This window comes from Anomaloglossus baeobatrachus, chromosome 2 (assembly GCF_048569485.1).
Source record: "Anomaloglossus baeobatrachus isolate aAnoBae1 chromosome 2, aAnoBae1.hap1, whole genome shotgun sequence".
NCBI classification, from domain to species: Eukaryota; Metazoa; Chordata; class Amphibia; order Anura; family Aromobatidae; genus Anomaloglossus; species Anomaloglossus baeobatrachus.
In genome coordinates this window covers 94111892-94130424 of record NC_134354.1, presented here as the reverse complement: position 1 = coordinate 94130424, position 18533 = coordinate 94111892, and the positions used below count along the sequence as shown (strand labels likewise).

General features: G+C 53.1%; 1 protein-coding gene across 3 annotated transcripts in view; it reads left to right on the top strand.

Moving 5' to 3' along the window:
* AKAP10 (A-kinase anchoring protein 10) overlaps positions 1-18533 on the top strand; it is a 107926-nt gene that overhangs the window by 40815 nt on the left and 48578 nt on the right. For all 3 annotated transcript variants that reach the window (XM_075335177.1, XM_075335176.1, XM_075335178.1), the window contains exons 5-7: positions 2544-2642; positions 16956-17040; positions 17579-17702. In XM_075335177.1, the coding sequence (XP_075191292.1) occupies positions 2544-2642; positions 16956-17040; positions 17579-17702 (308 nt within the window). The remainder of the gene's footprint in view (positions 1-2543; positions 2643-16955; positions 17041-17578; positions 17703-18533) is intronic.

The following is an 18533-nucleotide window of genomic DNA, read 5'->3' as shown; positions in this document are numbered from 1 at the left end:
CCATGATATCCATATACCGGATTATAAGACACACTTTTCCTCCCAAAACTTTGGGAGGAAAATGAGGGGTGCGTCTTTAAATCCGAATGTAGCTTACCAGGGGGTTGTGCAGAGGGGTCAAATGAGGCAGGAAGATGCTCCAAGCAGTGCACTGTGCTGTCGGCACTGCTGGTCTGTGCGACGCTGTTGTGGATCGGGCCGCGCCGGTCTGTTCTGTTTGCAGCTGCTCCGTTCTGCTCTGTACTCGGCTGCTCTGTGCACGGCTGCTCCATCCTGCTCGGCTCCTCTGTGCACGGCTGCTCCGTCCTGCTCGGCTGCTCTGTGCTCGGCTGCTCTGTGCACGGCTGCTCTGTGCACGGCTGCTCCATCCTGCGCGGCTGCTCTGTGCACGGCTGTTCCATCCTGCGCGGCTGCTCTGTGCACGGCTGCTCCATCCTGCGCGGCTGCTCTGTGCACGGCTGCTCCATCCTGCGCGGCTGCTCTGTGCACGGCTGCTCCATCCTGCGCGGCTGCTCCATCCTGCGCGGCTGCTCTGTGCACGGCTGCTCCATCCTGCGCGGCTGCTCTGTGCACGGCTGCTCCATCCTGCGCGGCTGCTCTGTGCACGGCTGCTCCATCCTGCGCGGCTGCTCTGTGCACGGCTGCTCCATCCTGCGCGGCTGCTCTGTGCACGGCTGCTCCATCCTGCGCGGCTGCTCTGTGCACGGCTGCTCCGTCCTGCGCGGCTGCTCTGTGCACGGCTGCTCCGTCCTGCTCGGCTCCTCTGTGCACGGCTGCTCCGTCCTGCTCGGCTGCTCTGTGCACGGCTGCTCCGTCCTGCTCGGCTGCTCTGTGCACGGCTGCTCCGTCCTGCGCGGCTGCTCTGTGCACGGCTGCTCCGTCCTGCGCGGCTGCTCTGTGCACGGCTGCTCCGTCCTGCGCGGCTGCTCTGTGCACGGCTGCTCCGTCCTGCGCGGCTGCTCTGTGCACGGCTGCTTCGTCCTGCGCGGCTGCTCTGTGCACGGCTGCTCCGTCCTGCGCGGCTGCTCTGTGCACGGCTGCTCCGTCCTGCGCGGCTGCTCTGTGCACGGCTGCTCCGTCCTGCGCGGCTGCTCTGTGCACGGCTGCTCCGTCCTGCGCGGCTGCTCTGTGCACGGCTGCTCCGTCCTGCGCGGCTGCTCTGTGCACGGCTGCTCCGTCCTGCGCGGCTGCTCTGTGCACGGCTGCTCCGTCCTGCGCGGCTGCTCTGTGCACGGCTGCTCCGTCCTGCGCGGCTGCTCTGTGCACGGCTGCTCCGTCCTGCGCGGCTGCTCTGTGCACGGCTGCTCCGTCCTGCGCGGCTGCTCTGTGCACGGCTGCTCCGTCCTGCGCGGCTGCTCTGTGCACGGCTGCTCCGTCCTGCGCGGCTGCTCTGTGCACGGCTGCTCCGTCCTGCGCGGCTGCTCTGTGCACGGCTGCTCCGTCCTGCGCGGCTGCTCTGTGCACGGCTGCTCCGTCCTGCGCGGCTGCTCTGTGCACGGCTGCTCCGTCCTGCGCGGCTGCTCTGTGCACGGCTGCTCCGTCCTGCGCGGCTGCTCTGTGCACGGCTGCTCCGTCCTGCGCGGCTGCTCTGTGCACGGCTGCTCCGTCCCGCGCGGCTGCTCTGTGCACGGCTGCTCCGTCCCGCTCGGCTGCTCTGTGCGCGGCTGCTCTGTGCACGGCTGCTCCGTCCCGCTCGGCTGCTCTGTGCACGGCTGCTCCGTCCCGCTCGGCTGCTCTGTGCACGGCTGCTCCGTCCCGCTCGGCTGCTCTGTGCACGGCTGCTTCGTCCTGCTCGGCTGCCCTGTGCACGGCTGCTCCGTCCCGCTCGGCTGCCCTGTGCACGGCTGCTCCGTCCCGCTCGGCTGCCCTGTGCACGGCTGCTCCGTCCCGCTCGGCTGCCCTGTGCATGGCTGCTCCGTCCTGCTCGGCTGCCCTGTGCATGGCTGCTCCGTCCTGCGCGGCTGCTCTGTGCATGGCTGCCCTGAGCATGGCTGCTCTGCGCTCGGCTGCTCCATCACCAGCCCCGCGCAGAGCAGCACCTGCAGTGAGTATCTGGGCCCCCCTCTATACTACTTGCATTACTCCAGTACCGCCCCTGCCTCCTGTGACCCCCGCACTCCTCTGCAGGCCCCCTCCCTGGTAAGACACCACCAGATTATAAACTGACCCCATTTTTTTTTTTTTTTTTACCTTTTTTTTTCCCTCCAAATTTGGGGTGCGTCTTATAATCCCGTGCGTCTTATAAAACGAAAAATACGGTACTCGTATGAGGCATATGGATTACATACATTAGTTTTCATGATGAAATATTACCTATAAAGTGTAGACGGATGTAAAGGCTCCATCAGTCCCTGGAGAGTCGGAGCCTCGGATGTACAGACGTCTCCAGGACATTGGCTGCACAGACGCTATATCTTCTCATGTTTAGTCTTTTCACGCAGCTCAAAATAAGAAATGCTGCTGCCCGCCGGGGTCACCGCATGTATCCCACCGCCCTGCACATCTGGCGTGGTACTTTGGTTAATGCCGCTCTTCTGTTGCAGGTATAGAACGGGACGCTGTAAACACTTTCACCAAATACATTTCTCCGGATGCTGCTAAACCTATACCCATCAGTGAGGAGATCAGGAGTGACATTGTAGGTGAGTGCGGCTGGAGATAAAGATGAATAGGAATTAAGAAGGTAAACATATATTTTTGCTTTGATCACTGGTTTCAATTTTGCACTCGTATTTCTCTTCATGGCGCCTGTGTCACAGCTCGTATAGCGATCGCCCAATGTTATAGGATTGGTCTGGATTAAAAAAAATAATTAAGAAAAAAAACATTCTAAACAGGAGAATATGGTATAATAAAATAAAAGCATATAATCCCCTATTGCTATATCAGTCCCACTGGTTGTCCTGTAGCAATGAGGCAGATCCACGTGGCTGCTGCAGCCATGTAACGGGGGCAGGGGGCGCCTCGGGGGTTGTAGTCGCAGTCTCTCGCCCAGGGGGCGGCAGGCTGACCCCCGGCCCGGCCGTCACTTGTAAGACAGGGGTGTTGTTTGTGGGGCAGAGTGTAGGTGGCAGGGACCCTTTCATGTGAGCAATTTGCTTCTCGGTGACACCTTTTTCTCTCGGCTCACAGGCCTCTTCACCACTCCCAGTAAAGAGCCACAGACAGGCAGTTGATGAACCAAGAAACATTTTATTGAACACAACTTCCGCTCTTCTTTACACCTTTCAGCATCAAGTCACTTTGGCTTACAGGTTAAACTTCTTGCTGACGGTTTCCTCTTTCCCCGGTAACTTTCCCTAGCCTGCAGGGGACATACGTTAACCCCCTAGTCGCTGTACTCTGAACCCTGTTTCACTGTAGGGCAGATCTAGCACAAACTACCGGCTCCGGATAAGTTCTCACCTTTCCACTTCTTTGCCGGGGAACTGCTTCACTTGTTTTCTACGGGCGTTCCCATTTACCTTCACTTCTTTGTCAGGGCACTACCCTTCGCCTGCAGGGGCCACTTGTTATCCCCCTGATAGCTGCACTGCACTGTAGTACACACTACCGGCTTTGGGACTAGTCTTGACTCTTCCACTTCTTCTGCCACTGCACCACTTCCACACTCTGCCCCGTCACCTCAGACTTCTTTCTCCAGTCACATCTCACTGCACACTGGACTCTGCATTCAGAGACCTTCCTTCCCCACCTAGGCTGCCCTGCCCCTTCATTCCCTGCCACTGTTACCAGGGGAACCACTGCTCTACACTGGCACCTAGTGGGGAAACAGTTTATGACAGGTAATATTTTACCATTAACATTTACAATTTGCCACCATACTACTGTGGCGTCTTCAAGGGGAGAAAAACAGCTCCTTCACTACCAGGGGTCCAACTACCTCTTACATTCCTCCCCTCTTTAACCTCAGCCTCCTGGCGAGGTTCGTACCTGCAAAACAACACATGTAGGAAAACACACAGACTGGCACACAAGTTTGGTGCCCGGAGTCCCTCCAGGGAAGCTCCCGGTCTTAGTCGCACATCTGCCCGGAGGCCCTCCTCAGGCGCTCCCGGTCTTAGCTGACCTTCTGCCCGGAGGCTATTTCCAAGCGCTCCCGGTCTTTGGGTGGGCAGAAAACAACAGGACAACAAGATTCCTTCTTAACAGTCACGGAAGGAGTCCACGCACAGTTCTGCATTAAGCTCCTCCCGGGTTCAGTACTTTTAACGTTACTGTAACTGGAAACATTCACTGGCTTTCAACAGTACCGGTTTTCAACGGCAAACAAATCACTCTCTTCCGGACGATTACCTCTGGTTCTGGGATATCTTGCCAGTACGGGGCCTTAACTCCTGAGGGGGGCAGAGGGCCTACCTTAACAGACGCGGGCGCCTCCGGAATCTGTACGGATGCTCCTGGTGGCCCGCTCCCCAGAGTCACCTGGGACTTGTAGGTGGCCCGGACGTCCGTCGTCGTTTCCCCGGTAACGGCATCCCATGAGGTAAAAAACGTGACCGCTGGTTTCTCCGAGACTCCAGTCACGGCCGGTATCATGCTTGCTGGCAACGTGATGGTGGGTAACTCTCCCACCGAGCTCTCCATCGGACGTCCACTTCCGCGTCCTACGGGCACCAGCGCGCCCGCTACGGCTTGCTTGTCTGCCCTGGCCTCCATTTTGTGTAGCACAGGTAACTGGAACTGTTGCTTCTGCTGCTGGGATTGCAATGGCGCCGGGGAAGGTGGAGGCGGTTCTTCTTTTCCCGCTTTAGCACACACTCCGCCCCCGGCTTCACCCACCAGGTCTGCATATCGTTGGCGACACCTTTTCTTTCTTGCGGCACCGCCCACGTCTCTAGACCTCTGCAGCTTCTTGGGGCAAGTACCTCCCCTCTTTGGGCGGCGCACTCCGGGCTTCTTCCTCCCAGGCCAGCTCAGCGCTTTTCGTTTGGCGCCAACTTTTCGCGCCTCCACTGAGTCCATGAGGACGGCTGCCATCTTGCCGCCATCTTGTGGCCCGTTCAGCACGTCAGGCACCACTTGATCTTCCTCACAGTCTCTGGTCGGGGTTTCTTGCATGCAGGCTTGATCCTGCCGACTACGCCAAAATGTAACGGGGGCAGGGGGCGCCTCGGGGGTTGTAGTCGCAGTCTCTCGCCCAGGGGGCGGCAGGCTGACCCCCGGCCGGGCCGTCACTTGTAAGACAGGGGTGTTGTTTGTGGGGCAGAGTGTAGGTGGCAGGGACCCTTTCATGTGGGCAATTTGCTTCTCGGTGACACCTTTTTCTCTCGGCTCACAGGCCTCTTCACCACTCCCAGTAAAGAGCCACAGACAGGCAGTTGATGAACCAAGAAACATTTTATTGAACACAACTTCCGCTCTTCTTTACACCTTTCAGCATCAAGTCACTTTGGCTTACAGGTTAAACTTCTTGCTGACTGTTTCCTCTTTCCCCGGTAACTTTCCCTAGCCTGCAGGGGACATACGTTAACCCCCTAGTCGCTGTACTCTGAACCCTGTTTCACTGTAGGGCAGATCTAGCACAAACTACCGGCTCCGGATAAGTTCTCACCTTTCCACTTCTTTGCCGGGGAACTGCTTCACTTGTTTTCTACGGGCGTTCCCATTTTCCTTCACTTCTTTGTCAGGGCACTACCCTTCGCCTGCAGGGGCCACTTGTTATCCCCCTGATAGCTGCACTGCACTGTAGTACACACTACCGGCTTTGGGACTAGTCTTGACTCTTCCACTTCTTCTGCCACTGCACCACTTCCACACTCTGCCCCGTCACCTCAGACTTCTTTCTCCAGTCACATCTCACTGCACACTGGACTCTGCATTCAGAGACCTTCCTTCCCCACCTAGGCTGCCCTGCCCCTTCATTCCCTGCCACTGTTACCAGGGGAACCACTGCTCTACACTGGCACCTAGTGGGGAAACAGTTTATGACAGGTAATATTTTACCATTAACATTTACAATTTGCCACCATACTACTGTGGCGTCTTCAGGGGGAGAAAAACAGCTCCTTCACTACCAGGGGTCCAACTACCTCTTACAGCCACATCACTGCTAGTGAACACAGCATAGGGCCACGGGGGCTAGTGATCGCCGGCAGCAGTTGTGTGGATGTACTTCAGTCAATACAGGCTGGTGGAATAATGTTATTTTAATTTTTAACTTCCTAGTGACTCATTTATTTATTTTTTTTCATCAGACCACCCCTCTAATTCATTAACTACTTCAGGACCGCCCATAGACTTTATTTGTCCGGGTGGTCCCACTTCTAAAATATCAATGCCCAGTATTACAGCTATACGTCAGAGAAAGCCAGAGTCCACAAAGAGAAGGCACAAACTGTTTACTACCATCAGTTCCTTCTCGATGACTGTATGGACACCAAACACAGCGGTCATGTGGTCACAATGTATAGCGAGGGAGCAAGAACTGCCGGATCATAGGAGACCCGGACAGCTCTGCTCTGCAGCGGGAGGCCGCATTTCCCTTGTAACTGGGGCTAATTTATCAGCCCGGGTTACAAGGGAAACAAGATAAAAATATTTCAATATTGATTGGTCCCCGTGGTCTTTCCTTTCTCTCGTCTTTCCCAGTTCCCTATCACTTTCCCTTTATACAAAAATTGATAATTTGTTGTCTCACAGTTGCTTCATTTGATGCCACAGGAGTCTCTATATCAATGCGGTCTTGGATTCTCCTCTTTTCATGATATGGCACTTGAACCATGATCCTGTGTCGTATCAATTTTCCAAACTTATGGCGCTTGTTTGGCTTTGTTAAAAATCGATAAAAATCTTACTTTTCAAAAAAAAACACATTTTTTTTAACTATTTAAATGACACCCCCCCCCCCCCACTCTGAGGTCTTTTATGACCTTATGGGGGTATATTGTGTAAAATAAATGAAAAAGTATACTAAAAAAAAGTGCCAATGTCGATCCAATTCACTATTTAAATATTAAAAAAGTGTTTGATATATAGCAATATTTGCTAGAGTAGGGAAAATGTTAAATGCTTTTTAGTAGTCCTGTATGGTCCTTAAAAAAAAAAACTTAGACTAAAACAGTGACCTAAAAATAAAACAACATGTATCGCGAAAAAGAATAAAAAATGTCTTAAATATCCAAACAAGATACATTTTTACAGCTCTTTAATCCACATTTATAAAAGGATCCAAAAACGTGCCTGGTCAGGAGTGTGGGGTGAACAGCCCGGGCTTCAGCTGGGCAAGGAAACTGTACGTTTAGCTGTAATGATGTCACAACCACAACATACAGGGCTATACAGACGTCTGCTCTGAATCTGTCGCTTATTCTGAAGGAATCTTTCATAAAACTGTCATTAGTCTGCGTCACTGCTAAAAAGCTTTGTAGCGGTGCTCATCAATAAATCACAAGACAGCGGGGTGACCATCATCTTTGTGTTTTCAGACCCTCAAGTGGCAGAGACTTCTCTAATTTGGAATGAAGGGGGTCAGAAATCTAGAACTTCTTTTGATTGCAGCCATATACCTTAGGCCGGCTTCAGACTGGCATATCATCACACTCTGTATACGGACCGCATCTCTCCAGTCCCGAATGTAAAGGAGTACTCCGATCTCCATGATCCTACCCCAATATGTAGTAGGTGTAATAATAATAATTCTAGCAAATACCTCCAATTAGAAATGTAGTATAGTTCTCCTGATTAGGTAGGTCTCTTCCTTCATGTGCAGGGTATTACAGCTTAGGCTGATTTCACACTACGTTTTTTTCTTCGTCGCTCCATTGGGAGACCCAGACAATTGGGTGTATAGCTTCTGCCTCCGGAGGCCACACAAAGTATTACACTTTAAAAAGTGTAACCCCTCCCCTCTGCCTATACACCCTCCCGTGCATCACGGGCTCCTCAGTTTTATGCTTTGTGTTGAAGGAGGAGCCCCTGGGGGAATCTGACGGACAGGAGACTGAGTATCATCAGGGACAGGCCCTGCATCTTTAAGGTACTCTGTGTCCCCTTGGGGACGGTGCATGGAGCGCCTGTGTTACAGACGCTGCAGCGGCTGCTGTTTTTTTGTGACGACCGGGACTACCGCGCCGACCGCGCCTGTTTGCCGGCCGCGTTATTAAATTTAGTCCCCGGCTTCTGCGGCCTAGTACCATAACTCCCGCCCCCGGGCCTGCCAGTCAGGGGTAAGGGCGGGACGGTCGACTGGACGTCGGCAGTGAGGGCTGGAGCATACTTAGGTGTTCTCCTCCCCCCTCACTGAGCACTGTGGGGCACCAGATTCCCGCACTTTATTAGTCACGCCCACGGCTCCCTCCTCCCCTGAGAACTCTGGCAGCCATATTTACAATCACTTCTGCCAGTGGAGGATTTCAGAACGAGCTCTACAGCTCTGGGAGGCCCAGGCAGGGAATCTGGTGGACACACAACCGCTTTGGGCGGTCGGTAAGCCACACCGGTTACCCGGTGCTGGCCCCCCTTGGGTGCCGAAGTGTGTGTGTATATATATATATATATATAATATATATATATATATATATATATATATATATATATATATATATATATATATAATATATATATATATATATATATATATATATTTGTATACATTTTCTCTGTTCGGCCGCATTGTTTCGCTTTTGGCTATATACCCTCAGTGATCACTCTCAGAGGAGACTACAGCATGTCGTCCGCAAAGAGCAAGGGTGCGAAGGCACAGGCTTATTTTGCAACCTGTACCTCTTGTGCGGCTATGTTACCTGCAGGTTCCACCTACCCTCACTGTGTGCAATGCTCGACCCCTGTGGCACTCACTCAGCCGGAGCCTCGGGCACTGGTGGGACCCTCGGCTCAGGTAGAACCGCCGGCTTCCACTGTCCAGGTGGCAGGGACAGAGTTTGCAGTTTTGGCTGAGAAACTCTGAGTCGCTTTCACAATCCATGGCTCAGTCTATGGACAAATGGTCTGCTAAGATACTAGAAGCCTTGCAGTCCAGATCGGTCACACAGGCCCCGGGCACTGTGAGTTCATCGCCCCCAGGCCCCTCTCGGTCGGTGCAGCAGAGTGCTCCTGGGGTGACACCTAGGTCCCACGGGGAGGACTCCGACATGGACCGCAGTCCCAGACCGGCTAAGCGGGCCCGCTGGGAACCTTCCCCGGCTTCATCACGCTGTTCGGGGTCGCAGCATGAGGACTCTCTGGAGGATGAGGCGGAGGTCGCAGCTCAGGGCTCTGATCCTGACGTTGCTCTCAATCTTGATACACCTGAAGGGGACGCCATAGTAAATGACCTTATAGCGTCCATCAACCAGGTGCTAGATCTTTCTCCCCCAACTCCACCTATAGAGGAGTCGGCTTCACAGCAGGAGAAACACCAGTTTAGGTTTCCCAAACGTACACGGAGTGCGTTTTTCGATCACTCCAATTTCAGAGATGCTGTCCAGAAGCACAGAGCATTTCCGGACAAGCGCTTTACTAAGCGCCTTAATGACACACGTTACCCCTTCCCCCCTGACGTAGTTAAGGGTTGGGCTCAGTGTCCCAAGGTGGATCCTCCAGTCTCTAGACTGGCGGCTAGATCCGTAGTATCAGTGGCAGATGGTTCATCGCTCAAGGATGCCACTGACAGGCAAATAGAGCTCCTGATGAAATCCATCTATGAAGCCATAGGCGCGTCTTTTGCTCCGGCCTTTGCAGCCGTGTGGGCACTCCAAGCTATCTCAGCTTGTCTGTCTGAGATTAATGCAGTCACACGTACCTCTGCTCCGCAAGTTGTGTCTTTGACTTCTCAGGCATCGGCCTTTTCGTCCTACGCCATGAACGCCGTCCTGGACTCAGCGAGCCGTACAGCGGTAGCGTCCGCCAATTCGGTGGCAGTCCGCAGGGCCATGTGGCTACGCGAATGGAAGGCAGACTCTGCTTCCAAGAAGTTCTTAACCGGTTTGCCATTTTCTGGCAACCGTTTGTTTGGCGAGCAATTGGATGAAATTATTAAACAATCCAAGGGTAAGGACTCGTCCTTACCCCAGTCCAAACCAAACAAACCTCAGCAACGAAAAATTCAATCGAGGTTTCGGTCCTTTCGGCCCTCAGCCAGGTCCCAATCCTCCACGTCCAACAGGTCAGAGAAGGGCCAGAGGAACTCTTCTGCATGGCGGTCTAAGTCACGTCCTCCAAAGACCGCCGGAGGAACCGCCTCCAAGGCGGCCTCCTCATGACTTTCGGCCTCCCCAAACCGCATCCTCGGTCGGTGGCAGGCTCTCCCGGTTTTGCGACGCCTGGTGGCCACATGTCCAAGACCGATGGGTGAGAGACATTCTGTCGCACGGTTACAGGATAGAGCTCAGCTCTCGTCCTCCGACTCGTTTCTTCAGAACATCTCCGCCCCCCGAGCGAGCCGATGCACTTTTTCAGGCGGTGAACACTCTGAAGGCAGAAGGAGTTGTGATTCCCGTTCCCATTCAAGAACGTGGTCGCGGTTTTTACTCCAACTTGTTCGTGGTGCCAAAAAAGGACGGATCATTCCGTCCCGTTCTGGACCTCAAACTGCTCAACAGACACGTGAGAACCAGACGGTTCCGGATGGAATCTCTCCGTTCTGTCATCGCCTCGATGTCCCAAGGAGACTTCCTAGCCTCAATCGACATCAGGGATGCTTATCTCCATGTGCCGATTGCACCAGAGCATCAACGCTTCCTGCGTTTCGCCATCGGGGACGAACACCTTCAGTTTGTGGCACTGCCTTTCGGCCTGGCGACAGCCCCACGGGTCTTCACCAAGATCATAGCATCCGTGGTGGCGGTCCTACACTCTCAGGGCCACTCGGTGATCCCTTACTTAGACGATCTCCTAGTCAAGGCACCCTCCCGGGTGGCATGTCAACACAGCCTGACCATTGCTCTGGAGACTCTCCAGAGGTTCGGGTGGATCATCAATTTCCCAAAGTCAAAATTGACACCGACCCAATCACTGACTTACCTCGGGATGGAGTTTCATACTCTCTCAGTGATAGTGAAGCTTCCGCTGGACAAACAGCGTTCGCTGCAGACAGGGGTGCACTCTCTCCTTCGGACCCAGTCACACCCCTTGAGGCGCCTCATGCACTTCCTAGGGAAGATGGTGGCAGCAATGGAGGCAGTTCCCTTTGCGCAGTTTCATCTGCGTCCACTTCAATGGGACATTCTCCGCAAATGGGACAGGAGGTCGACGTCCCTAGACAGGAACGTCTCTCTTTCACTGGCAGCCAAAACCTCTCTTCAGTGGTGGCTTCTTCCCACTTCCTTGTCGCAGGGAAAATCCTTCCTACCCCCATCCTGGGCTGTGGTCACGACGGACGCGAGTCTGTCAGGGTGGGGAGCGGTCTTCCTCCACCACAGGGCTCAGGGAACCTGGACTCCGACAGAGTCCTCCCTTCAGATCAATGTTCTGGAGATAAGGGCAATGTATCTAGCCCTAAAGGCGTTCCATCGGTGGTTGGAGGGCAGACAGATCCGCATACAGTCGGACAACGCCACGGCGGTCGCGTACATCAACCACCAGGGCGGCACACGCAGTCGTCAGGCCTTCCAAGAAGTTCGGCGGATTCTGCTGTGGGCGGAAGCCACAGCCTCCACCATCTCCGCAGTTCACATCCCGGGCGTAGAAAACTGGGAAGCAGACTTTCTCAGACGCCAGGGCATGGTCGCAGGGGAATGGTCTCTTCACCCGGACGTGTTTCAAGAGATCTGTTGCCGCTGGGGAACGCCGGACGTCGACCTCATGGCGTCTCGGCACAACAACAAAGTCCCAGCATTCATGGCACGGTCTCAAGATCACAGAGCTCTGGCGGCGGACGCATTAGTTCAGGATTGGTCGCAGTTTCGACTGCCTTATGTATTTCCTCCTCTGGCACTGCTGCCCAGAGTGTTGCGCAAGATCAGGTCCGACTGCCGCCACGCCATCCTCGTCGCTCCAGACTGGCCGAGGAGGTCGTGGTACCCGGATCTGTGGCACCTCACGGTGGGTCAACCGTGGGCACTCCCAGACCGACCAGACTTGCTGTCTCAAGGGCCATTTTTCCATCTGAATTCTGCGGCCCTCAACCTGACTGTGTGGCCATTGAGTCCTGGCTCCTAGCGTCCTCAGGGTTATCTCTATCACGCCTTTCGCAGAAGGTGGCCTTCCTAGTGGCAGTCACATCACTTTGGAGAGTGTCTGAGCTAGCAGCGCTGTCATGCAAAGCCCCCTTCCTGGTGTTTCACCAGGATAAGGTGGTTCTGCGTCCGGTCCCGGAATTTCTCCCTAAGGTGGTATCCCCTTTTCATCTCAATCAGGATATCTCCTTACCTTCCTTTTGCCCTCATCCAGTTCACCAATGTGAAAAGGATTTGGACTTGTTAGATCTCGTGGGAGCACTCCGGCTCTACATTTCTCGCACGGCGCCCCCGCGCCGTTCGGATGCGCTCTTTGTCCTTGTCGCTGGCCAGCGTAAGGGGTCGCAGGCTTCCAAGTCAACCTTGGCTCGGTGGATCAAGGAACCGATTCTTGAAGCCTACCGTTCTTCTGGGCTTCCGATTCCTTCAGGGCTGAAGGCCCATTCTACCAGAGCCGTGGGTGCATCCTGGGCATTGCGGCACCAGGCTACGGCTCAGCAGGTGTGTCAGGCGGCTACCTGGTCGAGTCTGCACACTTTCACGAAACACTATCAGGTGCATGCCTATGCTTCGGCAGATGCCAGCCTAGGTAGGCGAGTCCTTCAGGCGGCGGTCGCCCACCTGTAAGAGGGGGCCGTTTTTCGGCTCTTTTTATCGAGGTATTCTTTTACCCACCCAGGGACTGCTTTTGGACGTCCCAATTGTCTGGGTCTCCCAATGGAGCGACAAAGAAGAAGGGAATTTTGTTTACTTACCGTAAATTCCTTTTCTTCTAGCTCCTATTGGGGGACCCAGCACCCGCCCCTGTTCCCTTCGGGCTGTTGTTCTTTTGTGTACACATGTTGTTCATGTTGAATTGTTCTTTTGGTTCATGGACTTCAGTTCTCCGAACATCCTTCGGATTGAATTTACCTTAGACCAATTTATAAGTTTCCTCCTTCCTGCTTTTGCACCAAAACTGAGGAGCCCGTGATGCACGGGAGGGTGTATAGGCAGAGGGGAGGGGTTACACTTTTTAAAGTGTAATACTTTGTGTGGCCTCCGGAGGCAGAAGCTATACACCCAATTGTCTGGGTCTCCCAATAGGAGCTAGAAGAACAGGAATTTACGGTAAGTAAACAAAATTCCCTTCTTTACATGCGTCCTGAACGTTTTTTGCTGCAAAAGCAGATCCGGTGCAAATGTTTTAATTTCAATGCATTTGCAATGGACGCGCGTCAACATGCGTTGCCATGCGTTTGCTTGCCGTATAGTTAGGATTCAGTGTGTTGCAGTATTTTAACATTTTTCAAAAGCGCTACTTGTAGCGTTTTTGAGCTGCGTCCAAATACTGCATGTCACTGGATCCTGACTATACCACACGCGAACGCTGGCATGCTGCTAGACAGGATCCTGCTGGGCACAAACCAGCGTGATCACAGTCTCTCTCTCTCTCTGTCCATCAGTCTGTTGGTCTCATACTCTCGGTCTCTCTGTCTCCCCCTCTCACCCCCTCTCTCATACTCACCGATTACCAGCGTGGCACTGCACAGCTGTCACACTCCTTTGGTGGCTTCTCGTCTTTTAAAAATGCAGGCCGCTCATTATTCCATCTCTTATTCCCTGCTTCCCCCAACCACCGGCGCCTATGATTGGTTGCAGTCAGACACGCCTCCACGCTGCGTGACAGGTGTCTCACTGCAACCAATCACAGCCGCCGGTGGGCGGGTCTATATCGTGCAGTACAATAAATAATTAAAAAAAACGGCTTGCGGTCCCCCCCAATTTTGATACCAGCCAAATTAAAGCCACACAAGTGAAGGCTTGTATTCTCAGCATGGGGAGCCCCACGTTAAGGGGAGCTCACCAGCCTAAAAATATCAGCCAGCAGCCACCCGGAATTGCCGCATCCATTAGACGCGACAGTCTCTGGACTCTACCCAGCTCATCCCGAATTGCCTTGGTGCGGTGGCAATCGGGGTAATAAGGAGTTAATGGCAGCCCATAGCTGCCACTAAGTCCTAGGTTAATCATGGCAGGCGTCTGAGACACCCCCAATGATTAACCTGTAAGTGAAAGTAAATAAACACATACACCCGAAAAAATCCTTTATTTGAAATAAAACACAAAAAAACACCCTCTTTCACCACTTTATTAAAATCCCCAAATACCCCTCCAGGTCGGCGTAATCCACACGAGGTCCCATGACACATCCAGCTCTGCTACATGAAGCTGACAGTAGCGGCAGTAGAAAACCTCAGCTCGCTGTGAGCTCCATGCAGCAACTGAAGTGAGTCAAGCTGTCAGCGGTGACGTCACTCAGGTAGTGCCTGCGTGTGTGCGGTGATGATGTGGGCGGTAGTGCTGGTGTGTGCGGTGATGATGGGTGCGGTAGTGCCTGTGTTTGTGGTGATGATGGGGGCGGTAGTGCCTGCGTGTGTGTGGTGATGATGGGTGCGGTAGTGCTGGTGTGCGGTGATGATGGGTGTGGTAGTGCCTGCGTGTGTGCGGTGATGATAAGTGCGGTAGTGCTGGTGTGTGTGTGTGTGTGCGATGATGATGGGTGCGGTAGTGGCCTGTGTTTGTGCGGTGATGATGGGTGCGGTAGTGCCTGCGTGTGTGTCGTGGTGATGGGGGGCGGTAGTGCCTGAGTGTGTGCGGTGATGATGGGGCGGTAGTGCCTGCGTGTGGGCGGTAGTGCTGGTGTGTGCGGTGATGATAGGTGCGGTAGTGCCGGTGTGTGTGCAGTGATGATGGGTGCGGTAGTGCCGGTGTGTGTGCAGTGATGATGGGTGCGGTAGTGCCGGTGTGTGTGCAGTGATGATGGGTGCGTTAGTGCCTGTGTGTGTGCAGTGATGATGGGTGCGGTAGTGCATGCGTGTGTGTGGTGGTGATGGGAGCGGTAGTACCTGTGTGTGTGCGGTGATGATGGGGGCGGTAGTGCCTGCGTGTGTGCGGTGATGATGGGAGCGGTAGTGCCTGCGTGTGTGCGGTGATGATGGGGGCGGTAGTGCTGGTGTTTTCGGTGATGATGGGTGCGGTAGTGCCTGTGTTTGTGTGGTGATGATGGGTGCGGTAGTGCTGGTGTGCGGTGATGATGGGTGTGGTAGTGCCTGCGTGTGTGCGGTGATGATAAGTGCGGTAGTGCTGGTGTGTGTGTGTGTGTGCGATGATGATGGGTGCGGTAGTGCCTGTGTTTGTGCGGTGATGATGGGTGCGGTAGTGCCTGCGTGTGTGTCGTGGTGATGGGGGCGGTAGTGCCTGAGTGTGTGCGGTGATGATGGGGGGCGGTAGTGCCTGCGTGTGGGCGGTAGTGCTGGTGTGTGCGGTGATGATAGGTGCGGTAGTGCCGGTGTGTGTGCAGTGATGATGGGTGCGGTAGTGCCGGTGTGTGTGCAGTGATGATGGGTGCGGTAGTGCCGGTGTGTGTGCAGTGATGATGGGTGCGTTAGTGCCTGTGTGTGTGCAGTGATGATGGGTGCGGTAGTGCATGCGTGTGTGTGGGTGGTGATGGGAGCGGTAGTACCTGTGTGTGTGCGGTGATGATGGGGGCGGTAGTGCCTGCGTGTGTGCGGTGATGATGGGAGCGGTAGTGCCTGCGTGTGTGCGGTGATGATGGGGGCGGTAGTGCTGGTGTTTTCGGTGATGATGGGTGCGGTAGTGCCTGTGTTTGTGTGGTGATGATGGGGGCGGTAGTGCCTGCGTGTGTGCGGTGATGATGGGGGTGGTAGTGCTGGTGTTTTCGGTGATGATGGGGGCGGTAGTGCCTGCGTGTGTGCGGTGATGATGGGGGCGGTAGTGCCTGCGTGTGTGCGGTGATGATGGGTGCGGTAGTGCCTGCGTGTGTGCGGTGATGATGGGTGCGGTAGTGCCTGCGTGTGTGCGGTGATGGGGGGCAGTAGTGCCTGCGTGTGTGCGGTGATGGGTGCGGTAGTGCCTGTGTGTGTGCGGTGATGATGGGTGCGGCAGTGCCGTAGACTCTATCTCTCTGTCGTGTCTGTCTCTCTCCTGATCACATGACTCCAATGCCCGCACACAATTTCAAGTGACAGGATCCTGTAAAATAACACATATGTTTCTTTTTGGAAAAATAGGATCCGCTTTTGCAATAAAAAAAAAATGTTCAGTACGCATGTTAAAAAAAACGTAGTGTGAAAGCAGCCTTAGATCTGTTTGCCACCACCCATATAGTGACAGTTACTTGCTAGGGATCGTAACCATGGTTCCCTAACTGCAATGTCCTGCACATGAGGTAAGAGACATGATTATATCAGGAGAACTATACTACTTTTCTAATTGGAGGTGTTTGCTATTATCATTATTATTACACCTACTATATATTGAGATTGGATCTTGGTGATGGAAATACCCTTTAAAGCCAAATATGTGTCCGATGCTCTAAGTTCAGGTCAGGAGACCTGTGGTCAGTCCGGGATTTGTATTCGGACCATGAATTACGCCCATCTGAACTTGGCCTTATTTAGAGCATATGACAAAAGTTTGTCTACAGTGATCTTAAACTGGACGGTCCCGTCAGGGTGGGCTTCGTGATATCTGTATAGATCGCCTCTACTAGTGGTCACTATTAACCTGGTTTGAGCTTGGTGGATTCTTGGGGAAGGTCCTCGCGCCTCCGTGCTCCTCCCAGGAGTGACAGCTGCCTGTTGTGTATCTATATCAGCCGGTAATCATTGTGAGGAGAGGCGGGAAAGGCGATGAGCGCTATCCTCGTGATGTCACTGTGCTCAAGATCGATAGGTTTATGGCACATAGCAGACATTTCTCGCATCGTATCTGATGACCGGACGGCTCCAATATGTTTAGTTCATTACATGACTGACTGTATGTTATTATTTGCAGCAAAGATCTGTGGCGAGGACGGGCAAGTGGACCCCAACTGCTTTGTTACTGCACAGTCCATAGTATTTAATGCCATGGAGCAAGAGTAAGTTATTAAAGGTTATTTTTTTTTAATTTATACTATTAAGGGTGTGTGCCCAAGATTAGGACTCACTGCGTCCTGGACGTAGCGGGTCCTGACCTGCGGGGCCACAAGTCTCCTCCGCAGGAGACCGCAGCTGCTCGTGCCCACGATCAGGGTTCAGTGCGCTGCGGTCTCTCGGTTGTGTTCTCCCTACGGAGGACGCATGCGATTCCACAGCAAACAATTGACATGCTGCGGTCTGGAAAGACACTCCGCAGGTCAGTGTTTGCTGCGGAAAAAACAAGCACAATGGGCACGGGAAAACGTACCGGACTCAGATGTCATCAGAATGCAGTCCAATGGCCTCCACACACTCACTGACTTGCATGGCTGCTGAGGAAAAAATCAGACGTGAGCGACCTCAAGATTGGTATGAATGCAATCCTATGTTTTGTTGGATCGCATTCAGACTGAAGATACGGCCGCCTGCCCTTTTGGGTACTAAATGACTGAGGAAGTGTATGGATTGTGACACCTTTTTTTTTTTCTCGATTTACAGGCACTTTTCAGAATTTTTGCGAAGTCAGCATTTCTGTAAATACCAGATTGAGGTGCTGACCAGTGGAACCGTATACCTGTCTGATATTTTATTCTGTGAGTCGGCGCTCTTTTATTTCTCAGAGGTGAGTTGTGGGGGATTATGACTTCTCGTGTTGTCACCTATTAGGTGTGTACTATTTCTGCGCTGTCACCGCCGCTCCTCTGTTCTTTTTTTATTACGCGGTTCTCTTTTTCTCTTCTCACAAACATATCTAAAAGAGGAAGATGCAATAATGGTCCGTACAGCAAAAGACAAACGGCCATTGCTGTAAAGACATCATGACAGTATTAATGATTTATGGATCTCATTAAAGGGATAGTAGCATTTTTAACAAAGAAAATGCTATTGTATAAAGAAAACTACAATTTTCAAAAATCTTTTTTATATAATAAAGTGGTTGTCCAAAACTTTATATTGGGCTATGTCACCGATATCAGATGGGTGGGGTGCACCCCAGCACTCCCACAGATCCGCTATTCTTTCTGCTAATGGTGGCGCCATCAGATGTATAGTGGCCACGGCCGGTACTGCAGATCCACACGGCTCGCAGCCACTACACAGATGGCGGTGCAGCGAACTTCTGCTCCACAACTGATCACATCCGGTCACCATTGACGCCAAGAACAGCTGATCGCTGGACATTCGGAGTTTCGCACCCCCATAATTTAATATTAATGACTTGTTTTAAGGATAGGTCACTAATATAAACTACTGGACAACCCTATAAAATCTCTGCTTGCTGTCATTTGAGAGGAATCATTACCGGCTATCAGTGGATAATTATCTGTCCATGTCATGTGATTGAGCACAGGTATCTACACACTCTGAAAGCTTTTTATATGCCAGGAGGTAAACGGTGAGGGTTCCTATTGACTGTCAGCAGGGATCTTGACGTTTGTATAACATTTCATTA